We start from the raw sequence: 27,914 nt of genomic DNA on the forward strand, positions 1-27,914 counted from the left end.
GGAATGCAGCTTAGGTGTTACTAATAACGCTGACGAATGATTTGTTCTGTTCTCTTCAAATGTTCCACTGTGTCTTGACAGTAAAGCAGGTAAATCAAAGTCAGCCATTATTCACTTTATTATTTACATATTTGCTGTCCATCCACTGTGAGAAGAAAATGACAAGGGGCATTTTTCAAATAAAAAGAGCCCAAAACAAAGTGTCAAGTATAACTGATAAACTGTGGAAAGGTCTTGGGCAACACTTCATATATTTATATTTTTTTGAGGAAATGGTAAAAAGGTGCAGTGATTTATGGAAACATCTACAAACATACATGGAAATACAGTATATAAGACAAAAACAGAGTTTGTATAATTCTAACAAGCTTGAAAGTCAATATTTGGTTTGACCACCTTTATGCAGCCTTAACCTGAAGGCAACATTTCATGAAGTCATCTTCAGGAACGGTTCTCCAGACTTATTGAAGGACATTCAGTGCTCTGCTTTGAACCGTTGGCTGTCTGTTGCTCTGTTCTCTGTTAAGATGATCCCACACTGCTTCAATAATGTTGAGGTCTGGGCTCTGGAGAGGCCGCTCCATCACTGTTAGTGTTCCAGTTACTGTTTTTCTATCCAGGTGTGCTTTCACTGCACTGGCAGTGGGTTTGGAATTATTTCATGCTGAAAAATGAAGCAGCTGCCAATCAGATCCCTTCCAGTTGGTATTGCATCATGGGTCAACATTGGACAATGCTGTTCTCTATTCATAATTCCATTAATTTTGACAACATCCCAAACACCACTGACTGAAATGGGGCCCTGAACCATGACAGAGCCTCCACCGTGTTTCACAAGATGGCTGTAGGCCATCACTGCTGTACCTCTCTCCTGACTTCCTCCACACATCCTGACAATGATTGGGTTAAAACAGAAATTTCAAATTATTTATTCATCTCTTCTTCAGACTTGTTTCCCCTGATTTTCTGGCCAGTTCTGTGTAATTTCTCATACCTCAACATTTATCACCGTTTCCTTTCCTTAAGAATAGTTTCCCGACAGATACACTTTCACCGAGAACATTTCTGATGAGCTTTCAGTGAACAGCAGAGGGATCAACTTCTTTAGTCCTCCACTTTTGCAGCTTTCCCAGATTGTTTAAGGACACACTGCACAACATGACAAGATTTGCCATATTTTGAGTTAATAGCTTTTTGGGAATCACGATGTCGGTGCAAAATACTTTTCTTTGTCGTTGTCTCTTACATGTACACACAACAGTGATTCATCCCTCAAGTTAGGTGCTTTATGCTTGACTCATAGGTCAGTGTTATGAATCTTAACAAAAAACAAAATGTTTCTCTGAAAAAAGTCAGGCACAAAGACTGAACTGAAAATCATTGAAAAATCAGTCAAAGACAAAGTTTGAAAGACCTTCAGAAAGAAACTACCTGCTTGGAAGCAAAATATATATATATTAAGAAAAAAAAGCTGCTAGTGACTTTTGCACAGTAGTAGAGTTTACTGATAATTAAAATCATAAAAACAATTTTGATTCCCGAAGGTGGATCATTGTGGTTTGGGAGCAGTTTTATGATCTTTTTAATGCCCAAGGAGGGAAATTAAGGATTTCAGCCCTTCCCATCCAACTAATCAATAAAAAATAATCTCCAAAGAGCATGTCACGCTTTTATTTCAGAGCATGATTCTACACAGTTTCTCTTTGCAGCTCATTAAACTAAAGATAAAAGTCAATTAAAACTGCATCCAGAGCTGTTTTCTTCTCTAGCAGGAAAACTCTTGAGCCTCATCTCCTATCAGTGTGTGTGTGAAGGCATGCTGACACGAGGATCTCAGTCATTATGGCGTGTTTGGGTTATGACAGGGTACTCACACGCCACATGAGGGTGAGGGTGTCTGAGAGCTATGCGGGGACACAGTATGTTATCTCCTGCTGACGTCTCAGGGCAGGGGCCGCTGGTGACAAGAAAACAGAGAGGGAAAAGGGGCGATATCCTTTCTTAAAAAACAAACTTCACGCTGTAGATGCAGGGTTTTACACACCCACACAATTCCTTCCAAAATAAAAAGAAAGAAAGAAGGAAAGAATCCAAGCCTTGACTTCATAATGGGTGTCGCCTTTCCTGGATGATCACTGGAAATTTTCTTGTTTGTAAAAGCAAACATGCAAATAAACATAACTGCGTTGCTGTCTTCAAAGTTAAAAATGTATGATTCACTTTCACCGACGTGATGGAAAACAAAGATCTGAGATAATTATCTATTTGAATCATTACCGATTCTTCTCTGCTGCTCGTTAAAAGGTAACAGGAAACAAATGACACTATGGGAAGAAATGGTAATAAGCAAGACATTAAATAACAAGAAGCATGTAGAAGTAAAGTGAAATCAAGCAAAGGATGGTTAATGAGATCTTTTAAAGCTTTCTCTCAGATGTCCCAAGAGGGACTCAACAAGGCAGCAAAAACATAAAACAATATAATATATAAAGACTGAGAGGCCAAAATGGTAAATGTTGGCTCACTTTGTGTGTGTGATCTTTCCTTTAAATGCATTTCTCCATAATATTACAACAGTTGCAATAAATAACTTACTCAGTGGCACTTTTTTCTCCAGATTTTCTGTGTCAAACAAATCGATATTTGTTGGCAGGAAGTGCAGAAAGTCCAAAAATCAAACACTTGTGAATATATATCAGGTGTGAACCAATTTAAACAGCAGCGTCCACACTTGAGTGCTGAAAGACATTTTCTTTTAAAACAACATGAAACATTGCTGCAAATAAGAGTCTCTCTCTTCACAACTTGATCAGCTGTCATGTTGTATTATTCACCGTCACATGTGAGTTCCAGATGCTGCACAGCTGTAACAGAAATGAGGCTGAGAACAATAAACAGCAAACAGCGTGTTCCTGAGACTCCATTAGGGGCAGTTTGATAGAGCTCATTATGGCTCCTGTGGACAAACCGTGAACAAGTTTGGGAACAAACGAGCCCCATAAAATATAAAAGCTTATCCTGGTCAACATCTATGACCAGAGGAACCCTCCCCCTAAACCACACCCACTCCCTACAGATTTCAGGATCACATCTGAGGGCAGAAAGAGGCGTGGAAACACGTTTAAAAAGGTCAGAAAATAAATAATCTTAAAACACAACAGCCAGCTTGGTCCGCCTGCTGGCATCACCGAGCACAGCTGAAGGATCTGCTACTTGTCGTCTCCAACGTCGGTGCGTTTGTATTTCTCCTTAAACTCCGCGTGCTTCTGACGCAGGATTTCCGTTTGCTTCTTAAAACCATTGACCCTGAAAAACCGCAAATGAAACAGCATCAGAACAACAACATCAGAGAGAAGCAGGGGGAAAAAGGAATCTGAAGCTCAGTGCACACACCTCGCCCTCTCTTTGGCTTCATTGTAAATTTCTATGATGATTCGGTCTTTCTCATCCATGAAGTTAGTGTGAACTTCTTCCAGTTTCCTGAAAGCATCAGAGGGAGGTAGACAATTCCCTTTTAGAGAGCTTAACCTAAGAACTCAGCAGCGCTCTTTATTTATGGGTTTGTACAGCTGTTAGAGGAGCTGCTCACATCACAAAGAAGTGAATCTCAACAAACACATGTGGCACCACGTCAGTGTGTGAAAGCAAACTCAAGGCCGCGAGTTGGGAGGTTGTGCCAACACACATGGCACTGAGACACGTCCGCAACATTCCTCATTCATCTGGATGTGAATGAGCAGCAAATAAAAGGACACAGTGTGGACAACGAAGGACAGGATGTGAGCAAGAGGAAGTTTACCAAATGCACACTTCTTTCTAATATTTACAGTTTAAATTTAAATACAAAATGCTGAATGCTCAGTCGGTATCGTGTGTGGGGTTTTTACTTGAAGAGGACGGCATGGGCTCCTATGCTGAGCATCATAGCGACGACACAATACGCCACCAGGCGGAAGTTCCTCTTCCTCCTCTTCTGCTTCTCCTCGGCCATCATCTCTGGAGTGTGAGGGTGATGAACCTGCTCCCAGTAACGGATGTTCTCATAGGCATCCATGCTGATAGGAAAGGCATGAGAAGATTGAGCGTTGTTTCTGATGTCACTAGTCAATGTAATAAGCACTTGTTGTAATAACTAAGGTTGCTCATTTGATTTGCAGTTACACAAATCGTGTCTGAGCTTCAAGAAACATTAAATGAAAATGACAAGTGATAGTCATAGTCTGTATATAAAGGATGGAGCTTCCAGAAGCTCCAGGACTGCAAAGTAAATCCAAAGCAGATTTATTTTTTTATGTCCACCAGGAGGGGATTCCTCTAGCTTCAAAAAGTCCAGATGTATAGACGTTTATGAGCAAATGACCCTACTGATCTCTCACTCGCTGACCTCAGTAAACAATTTCCTAATGAGTTTATGAGCTCAATCTCAAGTTCAAATTCTTGAATACAACACAAAGTTCATTGTCTAAAATACTGGATGCTGTGTAATAATAAATAAATAATTCTGCAATTTATTTGTCTTCTGTGGTCAGTGGACTCATTCGTTTCATAAATGTAACAGATTGTTGATTTGGCCACTGCTAAAGTTTTTCCTTTCTTGCAGAGCTGTTTATTTCGTTTAACTAGCAACACAAGTTTATTTTTTACATCACGGTCTCCTTGGACCTCATAAAGAGAATTCCAGTGACCAGGTACTAAACATAATCTCAACACTGCAAATCTTTTATGTGCTTATTTAGTCCCTGAATAACAGGAGAAAAGGCCTCAGTCCCCCGAAACTGTGGGACTGTGGATAGAAATGTCTGTAATTAAAGTGTGACACAAGTGTAGTTGTAAGACATGCTTTTTTATGGCATTAAATATCGGGGCAATTGAAAGTAAATTCCATGTTGCAAAAGTTGTGAATCAGTTGGCGTATATGATTTAAACATTGTCGTCCCCATTTTTTGTGCCTTGAGAAAGGAACTCCCAGAAATAGATATGCAGCAGCGTCAGTCACAAATTCTGTGTTTCTTTTCTAAATCTGTCCCTTGGTGCTTTAAGATGACCGCTGCTCTGGCCTGACATTATATAAAAAAAGGTGAATTTTTCAGATGTGCACTTCAACCTTTTCAGACATTGCCTGTCAGAGCTGTACATGAGAACATCAATGACGGTATCAGCTGTATCTGACATTAAACAGTCTTTACCCTGCATGCTCCTCAGTATAGTCTGTGTGACATCCTGTTGAGCCCATGAAAGAGAATTAATTGAACACATCTGATGCTGACAATCTCCTGTTTTACTGTTATACATGTTAGAAACAACGAAGCCCCAAACACTGGGGTTCCTGTGTGAAATTTGCTGCTTTTAAAGATGACACACTGTTAATGTAAAGTTCATAAGCAGTAACACACTAATGGATGTGGGTGAATCCTCACCTGCCTCTGTAGCTGGGGTCAGTGGAGGCAGATCTGAAGACTTGAGCACCACCATACGGCTGTCGTATTTTGAAGTCGTACTCCTTCCTACTCAGATCTTTGCTCAGCACCCTGTAGGCCTCGTTCAGCTGCACAAACTGGCTGTGCAGTGCCGGGTTTGACGGGTCGCTGTCTGGATGTAGCTGCACAATAAAGGGGACAGAGTCAGCAGCAAATTCTCCTCATGAAGCATGAAAAAAGAAAAGATCTGGTGCAGGTCAAATATGCAACCATTAACAACCGAAAAATGTTCTTACTTTTTATGACAAATAGATTTTTGTTTTGCACTTTGAACCAAGCTTCTTTCTCACCCTTTAATGAGGCCAAAGCCACAAAGTAAACACACATACCCATCCTTATTTAAACTGGGAGCCATAGCTTGAAAACAAACAGTGAGGAAGCCCACTGTGGGAACAGTTAGCAAGCACAAAATGTGCTGTGCAAGGCTGCCCTCGTGTGGCCACATGTTTTATTTAAATCCAAATGGGAATGATACCTTTTTGGATTTGTCAAAAAACGCATTTTTGATTTCTTCTAACGTGGCATCAGATTTGACTCCCAGGAGGTCGTAGTAGGTCGCAGCTTTTCTGCGGTGAGAAAGCAAAGAACTCAAAACCAAGCAGGCACTCAGACCTGTTTAAACACAGAGTACACAAACACAATCATCAAGGTGTTCTCAGCAACTCTGCCTAAAACCTAAAGGCACACATTCACTTTGTCTACCTTTGCGTATAGCTTTGGGAGAACAGCCGCAGTCCACTCTTGCAACACCAAAAACAACTCTGGCACAGACGTAGCTGAGCCTCCAACAGCATGATGGAAATTTTTGGCGGTTCCACACAAGGACCTGAGCAGAGAGGACAGATGAAACAATGCAAAGACCCAAAGCCAAGGCACTAAGTACTAAGTGGGCGGGCTCCAGATACTGAATTTAAATATGTTAAAGTTATAAATGTCTAATTATCAAAAGGAAATAATGCTGGGAAGAAGCTTCTAAGGGACAACGTTTTAACAGTTGTGTAAAAGTAACATCAAAAACCAGCATTTTATTAATTAAAAGTGAATAAATAACTGAAACAAATCCAGAATATCACCGTTATGTGTATCTACAGCAGTTTCCAGGAAGCAACAGAGTCAATTTTTTATTATTATAAATCTTGACCTGGAACTGCCTCTGAAGCTATTACTGATATGATATATTAGTAATAAAACATTGATACTAGTGATACTAGAAGGAAAACAAACAAGGAGAAGTAGATTTGAGTCATTATGTAGCCCAGCACCGGAAGCAAATTTGAAATTGTATTGTACTGTATTGTTCCCCAGAGAAAACTCTACTTTTTATTATCGTCAACATTTTTATTCATATTCATTCTTCACAATCATCATCATACTTTTTAATACATATATATATATATAGATCTATTTATTTTTGTTAAGTTTAACAAAAACATTGCCTCACCTTCAATTTTTAGACTTCTTTCGTATGAGATCGTCAGAGACTTATTTTAGTTACTGGTAAAGATGCTTACGCTCACTTATCTCACCAGATCGCTGGGCAAACAACAGGATTGAGTTGATTCCACTGTATATAGTATTTTATTTTATTCTATTCTGTACAGTTGTGTACTGTATTTATTCTTATTGTATTCTAATTTTTGCTTCATAACTTTTGCACTGTCCACTTCCTGCTGTGACAAAACAAATTTACCACGTGTGGGACTAATAAAGGTTATCTTATCTTATCTTATTATGCTGAGCACATGTCGAATGTCTCTATGAAATAAATGTTAAGCCTAAAACCAAGGTTGGAAAACAGAAACAGCTGCAGACTTATGTCTTTGCTAACTGCCCATGATATTAATTAAGGAAACTATTGGCCTTGACCAAACAACCACATAACCATAAATCAGCCCAGGAAACCTTCAAAACAGCTCACATGAAGTCTTAGGAAAATCTGAAGGAAGACATACATTTTGGACTAACAGTATTTTTCTTTTAGTTTTACAGCTGATTCTACTGACAAAGACCTCCCCCCACAGCCCTTCATACTGCACTAAAGTAATGAATAGGTAAAAAATTAAATGACAGAAAAGCTCCTGTTTTTTCACTACTATAGAATTTTTATTATTATTATTATTATTATTATTATTATTATTATTATTTTACTGTTGAAAAATATTTATCCAAACAATATTCCTGCTTATCTGGAGTACTCTAGTACTCCAAACTTAATTCTCTCCAGATAAACCCAGTTCCTCCTGGGAGATCCCAAACCATTCCCAGACAGATGAAATATATAATCTCTCTAGCAGGATGTAGGTTTACCCTGGGGTCTCTTTCCAGTTGGGTGTGCCTCCAAAGGGATGTGCCCAGGAGGTGTTCTAAATAATTGCCTGAAACACCTCACATGGGTCCTATCAACAGGCAAAATATCTTAGTTTAGTTTTTATTAGCCTGCACGTTAGTTATTTTTTCTTTAGTAGGTAATGTGTGGTACTAGTCAGTCACTAGCTTGGGTACTTGGTTTAGTTTTAGTCAACTACAACTTAGCTGCAAACTGCCTGTTTTCTCTGATTTTACCTTTCACTGTCTTCCCATTGAAAATGTCGACGTCAGCATCTGTCCCCTTATCTGTGGACACGTGACTGAGGACCAAAACAAAGGGATGAGGTGAATGACATGTTTTCAAAGGGATTAAACAACTAAAACAGGGGGCAATTTGACACCTTTCACAATCAGCTGAAAGGTCACAACACGACCTGTGTTTCACTTTGACCCACTCACGTTAACTACATTCAACTGCTACAATGACAGCTGGCTTTGCACATCAGTTATTACGTGTAATGTTCACATCAGTGAAGCAGAAAAGCCGACTAACCACATCATGAGATTCAGCAGGAACACTTTGTTCTGCTATCAGAGAAGTGCTAATGCTAGCCGGGTGTACCGGTGTTGTGCCAAAAAGTGATTGTCTGCCAAAAACTGATTTCCGGTATTTGCCAAAAAGCGATTGCTCATATTTAAAGTGCTATAAGTAACTTGTTGGGCTATAATATGTTAAACATATGTCAAATGCATCCCTTATGGATGACATAAAGTCATCTTGAGCCACAAACAACATTCGTGTAACAAGATACAAGCCGCAATCAGTTTTTGGCAGCGACTTTTATATAACCTTTATTTATGCAGTAAAAAAAATCTCATTAACATTAAAAATGTATTTTGTAAGAGTAAGTTGCCCAACAGGACAGCAGAAATGGCAGCAAATATTACAATAGTTCTGTAAAAATATTTTAAGTGGGGATAAAGGACCGGATTGGTTATAATGTAAGTACAAGTTGTAAAGATACTTAAAAAACAGATAATTTTTTAATTCTTTATGTAACCCCTTTGTATCCCCTGTTCACCGAAGTCTATTTACGAACATACGTAAAGATATTACACATAAAAAATACACAGAAACACTGGAAATCAGTTTTTGGCAGACAATCACTTTTTGGCACAACACCGGCGTTAGCTCTAAACTGTTGAACTACGTCATCGACAGCTTGTTAAAAACTGTATAACTAGAGGCGTTTTAATAAATACGTAAAATAAAAGTCAAACACATTTTCAAATAAGGAGTGTTGTAGAAGCAGAGCTGACTAAAGGAGGAGAGGTGACATACCAGCGGAGGGCAGTTTCATAACATCGCATAAGCTCGGCGCATAGAGCCAACGTCAGTTAGATCAAAAGTCTACAAAATAAGAGCGCGGGCCTTCAAAATAAAAACACCACCATTTTCGGGATTAAAGAGTAGTTGAGTGATGAACACTGATAAATAAAAAGTAAAACATCAAAAAAGAATAATTTAAATATTGAATACTGGACACATATAATTGTCAATAGAATTGTTTATTGTTCAGCACAATAAACAATTATACTGTCACCATTGTTACTGATATTGAAAGCTTATTGATAATTTGTCCAAGTAAAGAATGCCCTCCCACAAATGTCATGTGACAACCTCATTGGCTTACAGAATCGTGATGTCACACACATTTAGAATCTTACCACCACTGTGATCCTTTGATCCTTTGATCCTAAAACCTATAAATAGGGGTGAGACGCAAGAACTTTTAGTCCGTTATTCGCAGCATTTATGTGTGCAGCATTCAAACGTTCGCCAGAGAAGCCTTTTTTTGGATCCTTTTCAGAGTCACTGTTAACAGATTCCAACATGTCTCCAAGAAAACAGAAAAAAAGAGAAAACGTAAAGCCCAGCGCTCCTCTTTGCAATCGAGAAGACGATACTCAACTGCAGAAGATGTGCTTGGAAGAAATGCATGAGGAAAATCTCATGAACAATCACAATACGCGACACCCGCCCCAGCCAGAGTACACCAATTACATCTGGGAAAGTTTTTTTAAACAACGAACGGAGATTATCTTACTGAGAGAGCACTGTGAGAGAAGGACCGATGAAGTAGATAGACTGTTCAGACAGCTTCTTGATAAGGAAGATATTCAAAAGGAGAAAGAAATGGAACTCCTAGACATGCGGGGAAGGATCTTTGAGCTCCAAGCAGAGCTTAATAAAGTACAAGAAAAACCAACAGAAGAAATCCTCCAACAGAAGAAAAACGAGAAAGAGAGGGAAAAAAAGATTCAGGAGCTGCAAGTAAAGCTTGATCAAGCTCTGCAAAAAAATCAAGAACTCCTCCAAGAGAAGAAACAACTGGTCATAAAACTCCAAGGCGCTGAGATAAATCAAAAAGTGCTGAAAGGAAGTGTTGAGTTTCTTCGAAAGAAAGCGCAACAGACCATGAAAAAGGAAGATACGGATTGCAAGCTTCAGGACAGCGAGAAACACAAGGAAGCCTTGCAAATAAAGCTTGATGAAGCTCTGCAAAAAAATCAAGAACTCCTCCAAGAAAAAGAACAAATGGACATAAAGCAGCGCAAACTACAAGGCATGGAGGAAAAGTACAAAGGGCTTCAGGCAAAGCTTGATAAAACACTGAACAAAAATAAAGAGTTGCTTCAAGAAAAAAAGCAACTAGAAATTAAACAGAAAGAAATGGACTCCAAGCTTGAAGGCGTGGAGGAAAAGTACACCGCGCTGAAAATAAAGCTTGATAAAACAGTGCAAAGAAATAAGGATTTCCTACAAGACAAAGAACAGCATGACACGAAACAGAAAGATCTGGATTGTGAGCTTCAGAACATCAAGAAACACAACCAAGGTTTGCAAGTAATGCTTGATGAAGCTCTACAAAAAAATAAAGAAATCCTTGAAGAGAAAGAAAAACTGGACATAAACCAGAGAGGCATGCAGGAAAAATACAGAGCGCAGCAGGTAAAGCTTGATGAAACGCTGCACAAATATCAAGAGCTGCTTCAAGACAAAGAACAACGGAAAAGAAAGCAGAAAGAAGAAAAACAAATTCTCCAGGACTTTGAGAGGAAAAACCAACAGCTGCAAGACCGTTATAACAAACTGAACTCCAAAACAACTGAGCTGGAGGGGGAAAAGAAAAAAGTGCAAAGACAATGCTCAGAGATGCAGAGTAAGCTCAGTGACATGCTGAGAAAAAACACAGAACTGGAGAAACTTTCCAACAACTTGAAGTGCAAAAACACTGAGGTGCAGATGTTAAAGCAGCAACTAGAGAAAACTAACACAGACCTGCAGTGTACACTTCAAGAACTCGAGAGAAGTCAGCAGCTACAAGACACACACAACAAATTACAACAGAGTTATACAGAGATGCACGAGGCAAAGCTTATGCAGGAGGCCAAATGTAAAGAACTGAAAGAAAGGCTGGAAGAAAAACAAGCCAAATTAGAAGAAGTGGAGACAACATGCAGGAAACTTGAGAAGGAAAATACACAAACAATTGATGAGTTAAGAACCCTCGTCCTAGAGAAGAAAGTGCTGGTGGAAAAGATCATGGAAAAGAAGAAAAAACGCTTCCGCTTCTTCTGGAGGAAGAGCACTCCTGCTTTTTCTACTTTTTCCACTTTTTCTTCTACTGATGTCACCCCGTCTTCCTCCTCCACCGTTGCATCGTAATTTTCACCTCTCCTGACACCTCTCCCTCCCCTATTTCCCTGTAACTCCCCCCCCTCTCTCTCTTTCACCCTCACCCCCCAACCAGTCCCGACAGTTGACTGCCCCCTCTAGAGCCTGGTTCTGTCATAGGTTTCTTCCTTTAAAGGGAGTTTTTCCTATCCACTGTCACATCCAGTGCTTGCTCAGAGGGCATTGTTGGGGTTCTCTCACCTCTATCTCTTTCCTCCTTTCTATCCCTTTCCTTTACCCTCTTCTTTACCCCCCACCCCTCCCCTCCTTTTCTATTCCCCCACCTTTTCTATTTCCTTAATAATTGAATAATAAACACAATTGGCTACATTTTAAATGTGTCTGATCCACGTCTTCATTCAAGAATGAATTGTCTTTCTCACGGAGTCATGTGTATTTTGTGTTTTCCTCGGGCTGGTGATCCTCGCGGTCGTTCAGCCCCGGAGTCCAGAGTTTTAGTGTTTTAATCACATTTAGTGTTACGTTTTAGATCACCACAATAGGATATCCATAATTTAGGGTTCAGGCATTTGTTTTAGTTCAATATCGTATCATTCTATGATTGAGTAGTTTACAGAACCTTCAGTCAGCAGCAATAACTTCAATTCATTGACATTTGCAAGCATTCCTTTATACACAGCATTTCAGTCAGGTTGAGGTCTGGACTTCCATGCTGTAGATTTGCTGCTGTGCTTGGGGTCATTATCCTGTTGCATGGCCTAATTTAGGAGAAGCTTTAGCTGTTCGGTCAGGTGGCCTCACATTTGACTCTAGAAAACTCTGGCATACAGAGGATTTCGTCAACTGCAAGGTGCCTATTCTCTTGTAGCTGCAGAACAAGCTTAAATCAAAAAATTATTCACTGCTACGAATCCTGGGATAGGGTGGGCCATGAAGGACACACCCGAACCATCCTTCAAATCCAGGTAAAAGGAGGAGGCATTTGTGGGTCACATTTGGAGCAGCCTTTGTCGCCTGGCTGTGATGTAATCGGCCATTAAAGGCAGCCTCTGAATCACAAAACAACCACAATGGACCAAAGTGCTGTACAGTACTGAAAATTTAAAAAAAATAAAAATATATCTACAAAAACATGATACTGAAATTAAAAAAAAAAAAAAATCTACAATGTGCTGTACAGAAGATTAAATACATAAAAACAAATAGAAAGAAAAGCCACAGAAAAGGAAAAAAAAAAACTTTGTACAAATAAATAAACAATAAAATCAAATCAGCTGTCACCAGGGTGTACCCTGGACTGGCGCAGGGCTAACACACAGACAACCAGTGGCACAATTTAGAGTTTCCACGCAATCACAGGAGAACATGCAAACTCCACACAGAAAGACCCACAATTTCATACCATAAGGTCACCATTTGCCCAACAACTTCACAAAAGCTGGAGAATTTATTGCTGGACCATGTACTCTCATGTGCCAGTTAGGAGTAGAGAATTGGTTTTAGTTACAATGAAACCATTTCTCTTTTAACACATAAACAGTGTGGATGCTGAAGAGCTTCATCTGTCATGGAGGTGACCAATAACCCAATGGTCACTCTGACAAAGCTCCAGCATTGCTGTGTGGAGTATGGAGAACCTTTAAGAAGGACAATGACTTCTGCAGCTCTCTGCCAATTAGGCCTGTATGGTAGTGTGGTGGCGCGAATGAGGGATAACCGGGGACGGCAACTAAGATGTTGACAACGTCACCTGGGGGAGGAAGTTACACCCCAGGAAAGATTCCTCTATCCAATGTAAGTGTTACACTGGCTACCAAAGCCCACAGACTCGTTATTAACAGTAGAGAGGAGACAGATGAATTTTACAAATCAAAATTTATTAAGAAGAACTACTAAAAGCATAGAATTGTAAAATCAGAAAGGTACCTAAGGTAGCAGGGTTGAGACGGCAGGATAGTTAATTAAAAACACTTTATTAACAACTGATGATTAAAATGACCAGACTCCCTCCCACGATGCTCTAAAACAATCACAGATTGATTAAAAAACAAACAAACAAAACAATACTAAACAAAATAGTGGAGACCGGCCACTTGAGGAGGCAACCTACAGGGAGGAGTGCCCAAGGATGCTACCAGTTACTCACCCGTGTAACTCCACTGCAGACCTCACTGTCACTCACACTGAAGTCTAAATGGTGCAATCTACCTATGCCCACCTCACGTGCCTAGCCCCTCAACAAGCGGCCGCACCTCCACTAAAGCAATAAAACAAAGCATAAAACGTTAAACAAATTAGTAAAAGAGTACGGTGGCCCCTAGAGACAAAGCACGTACAAACTCCAAAACACATGCAAATTCCAAAACACATGCAAACTCCAAAACACTTGCAAACTAAAGAACACACGCAAACTCCAAAACACGTACAAACTCCAAAACACTTGCAAAATCCAAAACACTTGCAAAACCCAAAACACGTACAAACTCCAAAACACTTGCAAAACCCAAAACACTTGCAAACTAAAAAACACATGCAAATTCCAAAACACGTACAAATTCCAAAACACTTGCAAAATCCAAAACACGTACAAATTCCAAAACACGTACAAATTCCAAAACACTTGCAAACTCAAAACACGTACAAACTCCAAAACACTTGCAAAATCCAAAACACGTACAAATTCCAAAACACGTACAAATTCCAAAACACTTGCAAAATCCAAAACACGTACAAATTCCAAAACACGTACAATTCCAAAACATGTACAAATTCCAAAACACTTGCAAAATCCAAAACACGTACAAATTCCAAAACACGTACAAATTCCAAAACACTTGCAAACTCAAAACACGTACAAACTCCAAAACACTTGCAAAATCCAAAACACGTACAAATTCCAAAACACGTACAAATTCCAAAACACGTACAAATTCCAAAACACTTGCAAACTCAAAAACACATGCAAATTCCAAAACACAACGGAAGTGCTCCAGGACGCTAGGGGCAGTGTTGAGCTCGATTTGCAAAATAAACGGCAAGTTTGTCTGTATGGGACGGTCTAGTCTCCGTCGCGCTTCCCAGGTTGCCTAGCAACCGTGATACTAACCGCTGGAAACGTGTCATACAACTTGGTTTGACAGAAATGAGGGAGAACATATTTTGTTCATTTGTTTGTTTGTTTCTACATGAGCTTTGTGTGATTTGATAAGTATCTGAGGCTGAGACCACAGGACAGTAAAACATGATTTTTGGGCTTCATTTCTGTACTGAACAGTCATTTCAAGATTAATTAGTAAATAAGAATTAGCTGATGTTGTTCATGAGACTAAAGTCATATCACTTTGGTAATGTAAATATAATATGGCCAATATTCTAGTTATTATATTAATCATTATTAGCTATTACAGCAGTGAACATGAACTCTGTGTCAAATACTGAGCTTCAGTACAGATTCAAGTTGCAGTTATTTATATGTCTTATCACCTTAAATCTTCACTCAAAGACAAGTATCTTTGACAGTGCATATATAGGTGTATCATATATAAGAGACAAATGTTGTTCCTTCATGCTGGCATTACTAAATTTGGCTCATTGCTTACATATATTTATAAAAAGAAAATGTACAAGCTGTGATAACTGTTTCTGATAAAATGAAGAGTAGACTGATATATGAAATATTCCTTTATTGGGTGAGAAAATCAGACCATGTCATAACTGCTTTAAGTCATACAGAATAGATATCAGAGCCTTAAACAGGCTGGCTTCTGCTAAATGGGTCAAACTGGGCAGAAAGTAAACAAACACATAACATCCTTACAGAATATGATGTAACACTATAGATCAACTTAGCTCAGAATATATAAAGCATATAAACAATTACAGCAATATGATGCAACAAACACAGCAGTGCTACTGATCCAAAATACTCAAAGCTTCATAGAACTGAAACAAACATTTGTTTTTAGCTCCATTCTGCTGCTGATACATACTTTAGGTTTCTGAATATTACACTTGTTGCTGCCTTTCATAGTGTGTAACTTGAAGGCCCTGAGTACTTTCTCCCACACTGAAAACACTGGGATGATAAAATTATTTGAACATTACCTAATAAGACTGATTCAGGACAGACAATTAGTTATTTTAAACTTTTCTAGCAGTCCTTCACAAACAGGGAACAGTCTGTCTATTCTCTCCATCTGTCAGCTGCTGCTGGCTCTTCCTCCTCCTCTTCCTCACACACTGTTGAGTTTGTCCTGGTGGATCATCAGGGGTGCAAAGCCTCACAGATGATGTGCAGCAGTGGGTCCCTCAGTCTGTCCTCACTCTGGACACTTGCAGTCGTCACACATGGAAATCAAATGTGTGATAAGCTGCAGGATTCAAACACAAGTGTGACTTATAAACACATGTTCATATTTTTATTACACAATCAGAGAGAAAGAAACAGAGAGAGTGCAGGACAGACAGGTGACAGTCTCAGGTGTATACACTGCTACAAAACAGCACAAAAGAAGGAGGATTTAGTGTTTGTGTTATTACGAAACAAGAGGAGTTCCCAGATGGTACAGTGGACACACATGTGTGACTCCTGTGATTAAAGCATCTTTCTTTCAGCTTAACGAGTGAACCGTCAGCTCGTTCAAACACACGTTAAAGTCCGTTTGGCTCGACACCACCGAACAGAGGCAGCAATATAACACAGCTAACATTAACAGTGCAGTGAATCCTGCTTGTGCTGTGATATTCAGGACTGCAAACCGAGCAGCATCACTGACTTTCAGCTTGTTGTGTTTGTGGATATATGACTGACTTTAATTATCCACAAAATCATCACAATCTCTGTAAGATTAAGGTCGACTACATATATTTTTTTAAAGTAAAGGCTTTAAAACCAAGTTAATTCTGAAAGTACAGACATGACTAATGTCACATAACTTTCCCGACATGTGGCCAACAATAATGGTTTAATGTTCTTCATTAAAAAAATATTTGCGCATAAATAAGTGACATAATATTCAGTACTTACTTCTGAAAGTTTACACTTCCTCCGCTCCGCTTCCACCGTTTTTTTTCGGCAAAATTATCCACACCACCACCGCACTATGAAGTCTGGGATATGTTGGGCCATGAAGGCTACACCGACCCATCCTTAAAATTCAGGGAAATTATGGACGCATTTGAGGGCCGCATTTCGAGCAGCCTTTGAATTGGGAAAGCCTTCTCTTGTCGCTGTGATGTAATCGGCCTTAAAATGCGGCCTTTAAGGCTGCAAACCCCAAATCCGGTCATTGGTACTTCCTGGCTTGTGTAGTTACTAGGTAACAAAAGCTCAACACTGCCCCTAGCGTCCTGGAGCACTTCCGTTGTGTTTTGGAATTTGCATGTGTTTTGGATTTTGCAAGTGTTTTGGAATTTGTACGTGTTTTGGAATTTGCATGTGTTTTGGATTTTGCAAGTGTTTTGGAATTTGTACGTGTTTTGGATTTTGCAAGTGTTTTGGAATTTGCATGTGTTTTGGAGTTTGTACGTGCTTTGTCTCTAGGGGCCACCGTAAAAGAGATCTACATAAAACAACTACACCCCAAGTTACTGTTCTTTATAAAAAGCATCACATAACAAACAAACAAACAGCATAAGACAAGACAGCAGCAGCATGGCGCAATCCACTCTCTAAAGGGCAATACTAGAATGAGTAGCTTTCCTGAGGAGATCTGCAGTGCTTCGCTGCCTAATGCTCTCAGCCCCCTTAGATGGTAAAAGACTACCAAATGCCTCCGTGTGGTAGTGAAGCGCAGCTGTTTCTTATAAGGCCGCTAATTATCAGCTGGGAAGGTGTGGGTGGTAGTGCTGCATTCGTGGACATCACGTAAAATCCTACCCCAGAATCTACTTCACTACAGTAGAGTGTCCAGATGGAAGCCACTCTTCATTAAAAGGCACATAACAGTTAACTTGGAGTTTCACTGTCACAGAAGGCACCTGAAAGACTTTCACACCATAAGAAACAAAATTCTCTGGCTCTTCTGTGAGCTATGGCGGAGCTTCCATAGTGAACAGGTGGGTGAGGGAAAGGGGAGGCAGGAGGAGGAGAGACCCGAGACGGCCGCCGAGTGTCAGGTGAACTGATCTTCAGGTAAGAAGTTATGACCTGCAGTCTATCTTTTCTTTTCTTTTCTTTTCTTTTCTTTTCTTTTCTTTTCTTTTCTTTTCTTTTCTTTTCTTTTCTTTTCTTTTCTTTTGACAACGTGATTAAAATCATGTTCATGTTGTAATGACATTCATATTATAATAGTATAAAATAAAAATAGATACAATTAAAACTATGCATTTTCAAACAATAAAAAGTCACTCCAGAAAAGAATTAAAAGTCAGCTTAAAAAGAAAAGAAAACTAAATTAAATACACACAGCGCTGTGCAAACGTTTGGAGCCTCCACTCATTTCCTTGAATGTCAATATTTGAAAAATATTGAGAGGGTGCTGAGGACTTTTGGACAGCACTACATTATTTATTTATTTACTGTACAGCACTTTGGTCCTGTGCTGGCTATTTTAAAGTGCTTTATAAATAAAGTTGGATTGAATTGGATTATAATTAATATTAAAATAAGTTTGTCTTATAACTATAATTCATAAATATAATTTACATTGTAGAAATATGCACAAAATTTATATTTTTTTCCACATCTGTCAGTAATATCTTACTGACAATATAACATTATTATTATTTACACTCTTTGCCGCTAGGTGGTGATAAGAAGCAAATTTTTGCCGTTCGTGGGAAAAGAGGAAGAAACCACCTTTCGCTGGTTTGGCTTCTTCTTCGCCTACCTCGGAAACGACAGGTAAACAAGCCACAAAACGTTTGTCCTTATTTGGTTTCATAGAAAATCAACCAGACAATATTATCTTAGAGTAAACGAGAACACAGGAGTTGTTATGTTAGACGTTTATTTTATCAGGAAGTCGCACTTCCTATTTAATTCCTTTCCAGCTCTCCGGTTCATTGAAAGTTTTTGACTGTTTTTAGTCCAATGGTGGAAAAAATTGGGAGCTACTGGTAAGTAAATAAAGAATAACTTCATTAGCAGTAACAAATCAGGAGCTTTTATGTGAGTAAATTGACGCTGAGCGGTCACGTTTTTAAATGTGTCTGTTCTCCTTTTCAACCTCGCTGACAAATCTGCATTGAACAAACTGTTGACGCCTTAAAGAAGTTGTCCTCCCGTTTTTGGTTATGCCACTGCACCCAATGCTGTCATGATCCCACGGGCCCTGTTGAAATTGTCATTATATCCCCCTGAATCAGAATACTTTATTGAATTAGAGGATGACTGCAGTATACTTACAGCTCACCTGGACCTGCATTTATGCAAACATTAGGGCTGCTTAGTTTAATTAGTTAAATCAGTTATTTTGGTCAATTATTGTGTGTCTATTTAAAAAAATCATGCATTTTAAAGGTAGTTACTGCCATGATAGTAACAAATTTCTAATATATCTAGAAATCTTTTTTTAATAATTTCATGTTGTGCTTCCATTAACCTTATCCATGGTCAGATTTATTTGCCTGCTCTAATCTCTTATATGTGGGTGCACTTGATGTGTGTCTTTGTATAACAGGAGTGGACTTATTAACCTGCACAGAGTTGATCACCTCACTTGATTTGATGCCTTCATGGGCCTTAAGGTTTAAAGCTTCAGCTGAAACAGCTCACATTTTCTTCTTCTTTTGGCTGTTCCCTTTATGGGTCACCACAGATGATTATCTCACCCTATCTCCAACACGCTCTTCTATCACACCAACCCTCTGCATGTCCTCCTTCACTCTATTACTCTTCTCCATGGTCTTTCTTTTTTCCTTACTTCAAGGCAGATCCATCTTCAGCATCCTTTGTCCAACATGTCCAAAAGATCTCAGCCTTGCCTCTCTGATTTTGTCTTCAAAGTGCTCAACCTGAACTGTCCCTCTGATAGACTCATTTCTAATCCTGCTCATTCCTATCACTTCCAGCAACCATCTTAACATCTTAAACCATCCCACTCCAAGTCTTCTCAAAGAACACAACTTGGATCAAGTAACTGATGCTTCCAGTGAAGAGCCGCAGTGGGAAATGATGGACCCTGAGGTGTCTGTGCTGCTGCACTGTGCACACTGGCATGGGCTGCTCGAGTCTCAAGTACAAGTGGAGCTTTCAGAAAGGTGCAAACATACAGTGCAGTACATCCTTTAAATACTTTTCATCACACGTCATGTAAAATCAATTCCTCCTCTCTCAGGTTTAACAGGCAGACAGATCTGGCTCTGGAGCGTCACATAGATGAGGTGTGGACGAAGCGGGTGTCCAAGGAGCCGTGGCTTTTCAACGGGGCAAAATTCAGGCTACATTCTTTCTGCTTAGCAGATCCACAAAATCCACCTTCCACTCCGTTGTCCCATGGCACCATTTTCCACCACACAGAGGACCAAAACAATCAAGGACAGAGGGATTTGGGTGAAATACATAACAGGTGTATAAGTCAGACAGAAAATGCTGAGGGTGCCTCTAATCATGACTACAGAGAGTTTAATGGCATTGCAGACAAACTTCCTCCACACCCTGCACCCCTCCTCACTCTGAGGTTAGGCCTCACGTGCTACAAGGACTACCTGGGGACAAACTGGTCGTGTGGGGTGGCCAAGCTGCGACAGCGTGGTGAGGCCGAGTTCGGAGATCCTCTGACGCTGCTGGCTCAGCCTCTAGGTGTCGGTGCCATACTGTGCACCAGCAATGGTCAGGTGGTCATGATCAGGAGGAGCCAAAAGGTGGCAGAGGCGGGAGGGCTCCTGGATATCCCCGGAGGCCACCCAGAGCCAAAGGTGATATGAATAAAGAGGATTCAGTCTCACCAAAATGCTTGATGTGTTGCTCATATCAACCCTGTTGTCCTCAGGCTGTGTGTGAGCGTCTAGGACAGAGGGTGTGTGAGGAGCAGATCGGCATAGCCATGATGGAGAGGAAGCCAGAGACCATCGTCTCAGAGCTTTTCTCCTCTGTGTGCGCCGAGATCAGAGATGAGGTGAAAAGTCATTCCTTTTCTGTTTGTATTCTTTTTATTCAGAATTGTAATGTCGTGTTTCACGTTTATGCACGTATACTTACCGCCAGAAGCCTGCTAGCAACTCTTTTTAAAGAGTCTAAATGGTGTCAGCAGATTTCCTTCAGTGAAATACCTCAAAATCAGAATTCTTGTTCAATCATGCATGTCATAGGCCCCACAAAGTGAAACCAGCTTCCAGAAACTTGGCACCACAGTTTGACTCAGCCCTAATATTTGATCCACACATCAGAAAATTTACCAAGTTTTTTTATGAAGTGGAAAATTGTTAGGTCAGATCCTACACATGGGACCTCACGACATCACAGTGTAAAACAAGGATTTTATGCCTAAAGCAGTATTCACACAGTCACTTTTCTTTAATAAAACTTTGCACCAGCTGTTTTGTCTAAGTAATGAAAGGTCTAAAATATTAATATTATTAATTTTACTGTTCTGTCCCAGGTGAATATTCCTCTGAGCTCCCTAGGACCGCCCGTCCTGATGGGCGTCGCTCTGAATCACACCAGCGCTGGAAGACCGAGTGCCGAGTTTTACGTCAGGTAGTCGTCGCTTCAGTTTTAATCCATACTGTGAAACCTGCAGCACAGATTTCTTGAAGTAGGTGTGTCAGTGAAAGTTGCTCAGAAAATGAAAGTATGGCAAAAAATTTATAAAGATAAAATCATCACGATGACCACATCTCCACTACTAAAGACTGCGTAGTTTTCCATGTGGACTATTGAAGTAGCTTTGTATGAGTCACAGTTCAAAATAATCCCCTGCAACCTTTTTCTGATTGGCTGCCTCTGGTAAACAGAACATGAGTGGGTGAGGCTTCTGGTCACAGCCAGAGTGAGATGACTATATTAGGGCTACCCTCTCTCTTTGACATCATACAGACCTAGGAGTAGAAAAAAACTGCAATTTCCTGAGCTGACTGAATTAAAAGCACATTCAGGAGCACTGACTGCAAATAACTGCAATGAGGCTTAAACAAATATATATTTAGGCTGTAAGACTACATGATGTGTTATATGTATGTTTAGGGAATCTAAACCTTCTTTAAACTTTTCTTTTCATTCTTGAAATCCATTTGTAACTGGAATCTCACTCCTATTACAAATAATTCTCTTGGAGTTAAACAAGTTCAGTATTAAGAAGAAAAAACAGTTTTACTGCCCCATATAAAAGTTAGATATTTGGGCTTGAGATGAGTAAAGTTAATAGAGAGTTAAAATAGAAACAATAAAAATGCACACCAGTGAAAGACTAAAAGTAAAGGAACAGAAGTAATAATGAAGACAACTGAGAGACCATAAAAGATGACATCACATGATGGCAAGCCTATAAAAAGGTGTCATACAAAATGAAGTCCAAAGTTAAAGTTACTATTAGATTAGGTCTCAATTATCTAACCAGATTTGCCCAGCTGAGGTTAGGAAGGGCAGCATAAAGCTGCACACAATCCTAAATCAAGCATCGTGAAATAATAAATGTGGTTTGAATGGCTCTATAAAGATATAAATTTTAATCTGTGTGCTTTCAGTTGCTCCTTAAATTCTGATGAAGTGAGAAAGTTGTACTGGAAAGGAGGAGTGGAGGCCAGCGAGTCCACAGAGGTCGTCTTTGTCAGCAGAACGGTGAGATGTTACAGACATACAAATACCTGCAGACCAACACCAAAACGAGATTCTTGTACTTGCGTCTGCAGTAGGGAACAAAGTACAATCATCACTTTATGGAGAGATTACAAGCATATAAGGCAATTCTGCCTTTTTATATACAGTAGTGTGAAAAAGTGTTTGCTGATTTCCTATTTTTTTGTATGTTTGTCACACTTAAATGTTTCAGATCATCAAACAAATTTAAATGTTAGACAAAGACGGCACAAGTAAATGCAGTTTCTAAATAAAGATGTTTCTCGTTAAGGTGATTACATCAGAACCGGGTGTGGCTAGACAAATTGAACTCAGCTTTCCAAAGTTGTGATATACCAGTTAATTTATGATAGAACAGATATGGGGGCAATCACTATTTTCACACAGAGCCATGTAGGTTTACTTACCTTTTTGTCTAATATTTAAATTTATTTGATTATCTGGAGCATTTAAATGCAACAAAACTCCAAAACAAAACAGGAAATTAGGAAGGGGGCAAACACTTTCTCACACAGTTGTATTTTGCACACTGTAGGAAGTTTTGCAGCTGGACAGAAGCAGCCCTCTGTGGTCGGAGCTTTGTCCGTCAGCTAAAGGAGCCGTGCTGCTTTATCAGACTGTTAAACCTGACGTAGTTCCAGACCAACGCGGACGAGGCGATGCCAAGTTGACACCACCACATGTGCACAAAGAAACAGACTGATTAAAGTTTGGGGTTTTATTTACAAGTTACTGATAATTCAGTACTGTGTAATTCATTTATACACTGTACAGCAAGAACAAGTAAAAATGTATTAAAATATTTTGAATAAAAACCTAAAGTGTCCATGTCTTTTCATAAAAGATAAAATATGACACTGATTATGTTTGAGCAGGGAGTGTGCAGTTCCATATAATAAAACCTCAGCAGTGTTGGTGTTATGTAATCACTGGTAATGCAGCAGCATTATTCGAGTCCTCTTGCTCCAGGTTCGCTCATGAGTAGTTCTGGTACGCGCTGTAGTAATACCCCTGATCCTGATAAGGCACGCTCCACTGAAATGTGAATGACACAAAATTAATTTAACATCTAGCAAATGCAGCTGTGCTTTTAGAGAGAAATGAGCCAGGTTGGCACTCACGTATCTTGGCGGCTGACTCCATGTCCTGTGAGAGGATGGAGGACCGTGAGGGTGGGGTCTTTTCCTGTAAAGTCGCCGTGTCTTCTCATGTTTGGGGACGGGGGGTAGCAGTCTGCGGGCCTCATCTTTATACTCCTGCAGGAGCTTTAGTGCCTTTTCCTGCGGCAGCTCGACATACTGCAACTCCTCCAGGAGGTCATCCTGCTGCTCTGGAAGACTGCAGCTCACTGGACAGAGAGAGGAAAGTATTACAGGAATGACTGCTGTTTATTTTAACTGTCAGCAGCACGAGCTGTAAAGATCTTTTATAAACTCTGTGGCTCCCAGCACATCTGAGACCTTAAATGATATCAATAAACCGAGTAATGAGAGGAAGAACCTTTCTTTCTGAAGGATTCACGGATTTAACCAAGAAGAATCTGAACCCATTCCTCAGTGTAAATTTACAGGGATTACTGTAGAGACCAAATGGAACATATGAAACAAATTCATGTTTTGTTTCTGATCCCCTAATATAGACCTGTAATGGAACATAATATTACAAATGTAGGTAAACCTTGTAATTTGAGCAGGGCGGTCTCTGGGATGTGTTCACCGTCTCTCATCTGGTGCTGCGACAGTCGCCTTTTCCACTCGTCACCTGAGGGAAACACCACCACCACCCGACGCCTGAAGCCTGTGAACAGCCGCAGCTTGTGACGGAGTGCAGAGAAGAGGATGTTGCACTGGAAACAGAAAGATGAAGTGAAATAACTACTAAGACTACAGCATAGTGAAATGTTTTGTCGAAGCTCTTTGCTCATAACTGTGGTGGTTACAGTTTAGATTTTATTCCACATATAACTGCTTTAAAGTAAATATTTAATTATTAATAGGACCAAGAAATAATCCCAAACTCCAGACTGCCGAGGCCCGATTTGAAACCAGAAAATCTTCTGCTGCTCATCCAAACCTCTATCACATGAGCCTAAATGAACCAGTTCACTTTGGTCTCCTGACACTTTGCTTGCAGAGGCTGATTCTCCAATAACGGCTTTTGTTCTACCACCTGATAGCAACTACTATCCTTCAGTGAGTTTCACAAGGGGACATCTCATAAGTCTTTTTTTTTTTTGACCGTGAAGCATTACCTGGTCTAGGATGTAGTTTCCAGGAGTTTGGGCAGCCATCTTGATTATTTCAGTAAGACCGTGAGAGGCCTGCTGGAGCCTGCTGTCCCTCTGCCCACCACTCTATACACACACATACACACGGGTCAAACATTTTACATCAGGTGCAAACCATAACCTCTGAATGTGAATCACAGGAGTGAAGAGCGGAGATCTGACTGACAATCATACAAGCGAGCAGCTCCTCCGTTCCCAGCAGTCTGTGCTGTTTCTCTGGATGCTGCTTCATGTAATTCCTCGCCCAGACGCTCTTCCCAGAGGCAGGAAGACCCACCATCAGCACCACCTGGTGGAGCAGAGAGGAAGATAAGACATAACAAAATTGACATGTCAACTGTCAGAAAATTAAATTTTGCACAAACATTCATGGCTCCCATAGGATGATCCTAATGACTCAGGTGATCACTGCTGTAACACTAAACGTTGTCGTTCTGCCATTTTCCCCCCTGCTTACATCCTCCACTCCCAACAATTTTCCACCTTAGGAGCATTTTCTATGGCTAAAATGCTCCGTGTGCAAGATCATCTGAACTTTGTTTAGTTCAAACTTTCAGAGGAAATTCTTAGAAAACATTACAATTCATCTTCACACTACAATTTCAACTTTAGGAGGAGCCTTTAGTAGTAGAAAGATTGGGAATACAAATCTAAATTTGACTCTCACTTCGCACTGTGCTCTGGAGGTTGGAGCTGATGTGGAGCACACCCTTTGCCCAGGAGGAAGAGTGGCCAACGGTGTGAACCCCGGAGGGCCGGGGTACCAGGGTTGAGCTGCAGGGTCCAGGAGCAATTTGAACGAACAGCTCTTACAGAGGACATGAGGGAACAGAGCACGACCCCGTAGCACCGAGGTGTCCGTGGAAAAGGCCACTCCTACAAAACGACCGTTTTTATGGAAAGAGAGCTCGACAGCGCCATCTGAGGAGAAAGACTGGGTGTGTGCAGGTGTGAACATGACACACAAACACAAAAAAATGGTTTAAATGAGAGAAAAGTCACTCGAGCGCTAGTAAAGCTGACTGAAAACATAACTCACAGCATAACAGCCGATGATATCCCCCTCCGAAAAAGGCTCTCCAAAGTTCTCTTCCTTTCTATCTGACACTTTTTTACCACGTCCATCATAACAAAAAGAGAGTTCATCCTCACCTGACGTGAAACCAAGAAGGATTCAGAAGCTTTTTAACAAGTAAATCACATCTACAGACAATAAATATAAAAAAACGTCATTCTTACCCAGCAGCAGAGAGGAGACGGCCACTGACCAGCCAACTCTCAGTCCATATGGCTCCCTGACTTCATGGTCATCTGGCTGTGCAGTCAACAGTTTCCTCTCCAGCCTCACCTCAAAGCCCACCCTGCCCTGCTGCACCCCATGGGTGAGCCTGCAGCCTGACCACAGCAGGGGGAATTGAGCCCAGAACCGCGGCTGGCCAGAGGATCCATCAGGACTCACCTCGAAGTGCAGGTGAGAGCCATCTGAGTAATCGACAAGGAGACTCAGGGAGTCAAATCAAATACACCCTTGGGGGTTAGTCCAGACAAAATTAAAACAAGTAACTCATAAGAAAACTCAAGCGCTGATTAAAATTTGTGTGGGTGTGTTTTCACACATTTATCTAGTCTGACTTTATCTTCATCTTGTTCCTCTGCCTCACTCCTCTCCGCAGGGGGCTGTGGTGATTTGGCTCTGGTTGAAAAAAAAGAGACATGTCACATTTAATGATTTAAGAACTTCATTAAATCTAAATCTAAATAAAACACAAAGATAAAGATTCCTTTTATGCCGCTGTGCTATGCATTCTGCAGTGAAACTGGATCAGAGCTTATGTTTTAGCAGACGAGCATACATACATTCTTACATGCGTTCACTCATCGTTCATTGCACAGAATAAAATAACAATAATAAAATAGGAAATATTAAAGTATAAATACACATAAATACAGTAAAAATAAAATGCTAATCTGGCCTTAAGAAAAAAAAACTGCTCCATCCACACATGTATACACATAAAAAAAATCATTCAAAGTAAGGATTTAAAACATATTCCTAAACAGTGGTGCAGTAACCAGGACCACAATATTGGAAGAGCTTTAAATCCTTCTTCTCTCTTAAACTGAGAAAACCTATTTTAACATGACCTGATTAGCTCACTGAGAGCAACAGATTCCTTCACGCTCCTGTCTGAGGGAACGTTACAGGTCCTTCCTTCCTGCTGCTTTCAAACTCTTTAATTCATCCAATTGGGTCAGGCCCACACATGCAGAACAGGATTAATCACACCTCACTGCACTCTGGCACTTTTGTACGCAATGACATATATTGCACACATATTTGTGTACTTTTATGTCTATATGCATATTTATGTTTATATTTATACCTGTATCTCTATATTTATTTTAATAGTTATCAATTAATATCTCTGTTTCTACTCTTCATTTTATATGAGTGCTTGACGTTTGCTGTATGTGTGCCGCTATGAGAACTCAAGTTCCCTGTGGGATTAATAAAGTCTCTGTGATTCTGGACTTGGCCCACGCTTCGTTTGACTGGGATTTTCCATCAGTGGATGTGGTACTAAAGAAGTGTCTTGGGTGAGAGTTTAAAAATCTTTACAAATTTTATCAAGTTCTCAAGACCAAGAGAACCTACACATATGAAACTTCACAACGAGAGCTCCACACGGTAATTACAGTATGCTGTGGACAGATGTGAGGGATTTTCACTGAACCCGATGCCCTCTGTGGGGCGGGTTTCTTCACCATACTCTACCTCTTGTATCGTATCTCCTCTTTGAACTCGTAGAACGACCTTCCTCTGCCCATGTCCTCCTCTACTGGACCCTCCGCATGCCCCTGTTCTCCTCCCTCCGCAGGGCAGGCAGTGACACCCGCAGCAGCAGCAGCCTCCGAGTCGGGCTGTGGTGCAGCTGGACTGGGCTCAGCCACAGTCTGTGTGGCCATGTCTGTGTAGCCGCGGTCTACTTCATGTCGCGCAGTAGCACCAATCTCTGAGGATGGAGGGCGGACGTCTGCTGGCTCTGTCTGTACTAAAAGTATAGGTGAGCTGTCATGTAGCTTCAGCGTTTCTTCTTCACCGTCTCCCCCGCTCGGCTCCCCCTCTGCTGCGGACCACAGCCGCTCCACCAGCTCAGCCTTCAGCCCTCTACTGTCCAGCCCCAGCTCTTTAAGTCTGGACCGCAGCTCGGCCACTTTTAACTTTTTAATGTCCGCCAGCTTCATTGTTCCCGCGCGAGTATTACGTTTATTTGTCTTTTAATTGTAAATGCGAATTATTTAAGTTTTAAAAAAGCCAAATACAAAGTAAAAACTGTAAAAGAAGAACAGGCTGGAGTCAAAACAACTGTTCAATATGGTGCCTTGGAATTTGATTGGCTCGTT

General features: G+C 40.4%; 3 protein-coding genes and 1 long non-coding RNA gene across 8 annotated transcripts; 1 reads left to right on the plus strand and 3 right to left on the minus strand.

Moving 5' to 3' along the window:
- Positions 1-100: 100 nt before the first annotated feature.
- Positions 101-9,251, minus strand: dnajc4 (DnaJ (Hsp40) homolog, subfamily C, member 4). Of its 4 annotated transcripts, none has more exons than XM_026143888.2 (8): positions 9,127-9,217; positions 8,040-8,104; positions 6,180-6,303; positions 5,953-6,043; positions 5,418-5,599; positions 3,888-4,055; positions 3,394-3,480; positions 101-3,306 (listed from the first exon to the last, which is right to left on the minus strand). In XM_026143888.2, the coding sequence occupies exons 1-8, from the start codon at positions 9,153-9,155 to the stop codon at positions 3,210-3,212; spliced, it is 843 nt and encodes a 280-aa protein (XP_025999673.1). In that variant the 5' UTR covers positions 9,156-9,217; the 3' UTR covers positions 101-3,209. The 4 variants fall into 4 exon arrangements, with proteins under 4 accessions (XP_025999673.1, XP_080163897.1, XP_025999683.1 ...); XM_080307771.1 differs by lacking the exon at positions 9,127-9,217 and adding an exon at positions 8,338-8,357; XM_026143898.2 differs by lacking the exon at positions 8,040-8,104 and having other exon boundaries at positions 9,127-9,246.
- Positions 9,252-15,152: 5,901 nt separating this feature from the next.
- Positions 15,153-16,712, minus strand: LOC145431749 (uncharacterized). The gene is made up of 2 exons (XR_013912035.1): positions 16,511-16,712; positions 15,153-15,854 (listed from the first exon to the last, which is right to left on the minus strand). It is a non-coding gene; the product is annotated as an uncharacterized LOC145431749 (long non-coding RNA).
- A 1,522-nt stretch (positions 16,713-18,234) lies between these two features.
- nudt22 (nudix (nucleoside diphosphate linked moiety X)-type motif 22) lies at positions 18,235-23,037 on the plus strand. Of its 2 annotated transcripts, none has more exons than XM_080307786.1 (7): positions 18,235-18,328; positions 19,498-19,686; positions 19,764-20,343; positions 20,418-20,543; positions 21,027-21,124; positions 22,111-22,204; positions 22,758-23,037. In XM_080307786.1, exons 2-7 carry the CDS (start codon positions 19,598-19,600, stop codon positions 22,923-22,925), a joined length of 1,155 nt encoding a protein of 384 aa, XP_080163912.1. In that variant the 5' UTR covers positions 18,235-18,328; positions 19,498-19,597; the 3' UTR covers positions 22,926-23,037. The 2 variants fall into 2 exon arrangements, with proteins under 2 accessions (XP_080163912.1, XP_025999710.1); XM_026143925.2 differs by having other exon boundaries at positions 18,313-18,543.
- LOC113007394 (heterogeneous nuclear ribonucleoprotein U-like protein 2) lies at positions 22,926-27,906 on the minus strand. Its single transcript, XM_026143910.2, has 10 exons — positions 27,286-27,906; positions 26,126-26,202; positions 25,749-25,991; positions 25,549-25,661; positions 25,177-25,443; positions 24,676-24,798; positions 24,474-24,575; positions 23,900-24,068; positions 23,344-23,570; positions 22,926-23,257 (listed from the first exon to the last, which is right to left on the minus strand). The coding sequence occupies exons 1-10, from the start codon at positions 27,753-27,755 to the stop codon at positions 23,198-23,200; spliced, it is 1,851 nt and encodes a 616-aa protein (XP_025999695.1). The 5' UTR covers positions 27,756-27,906; the 3' UTR covers positions 22,926-23,197.
- Between the last annotated feature and the right edge of the window lie 8 nt (positions 27,907-27,914).

The sequence above is a fragment of the Astatotilapia calliptera genome, chromosome 2 (genome assembly GCF_964374335.1).
Source record: "Astatotilapia calliptera chromosome 2, fAstCal68.1, whole genome shotgun sequence".
NCBI lineage: Eukaryota > Metazoa > Chordata > Actinopteri > Cichliformes > Cichlidae > Astatotilapia > Astatotilapia calliptera.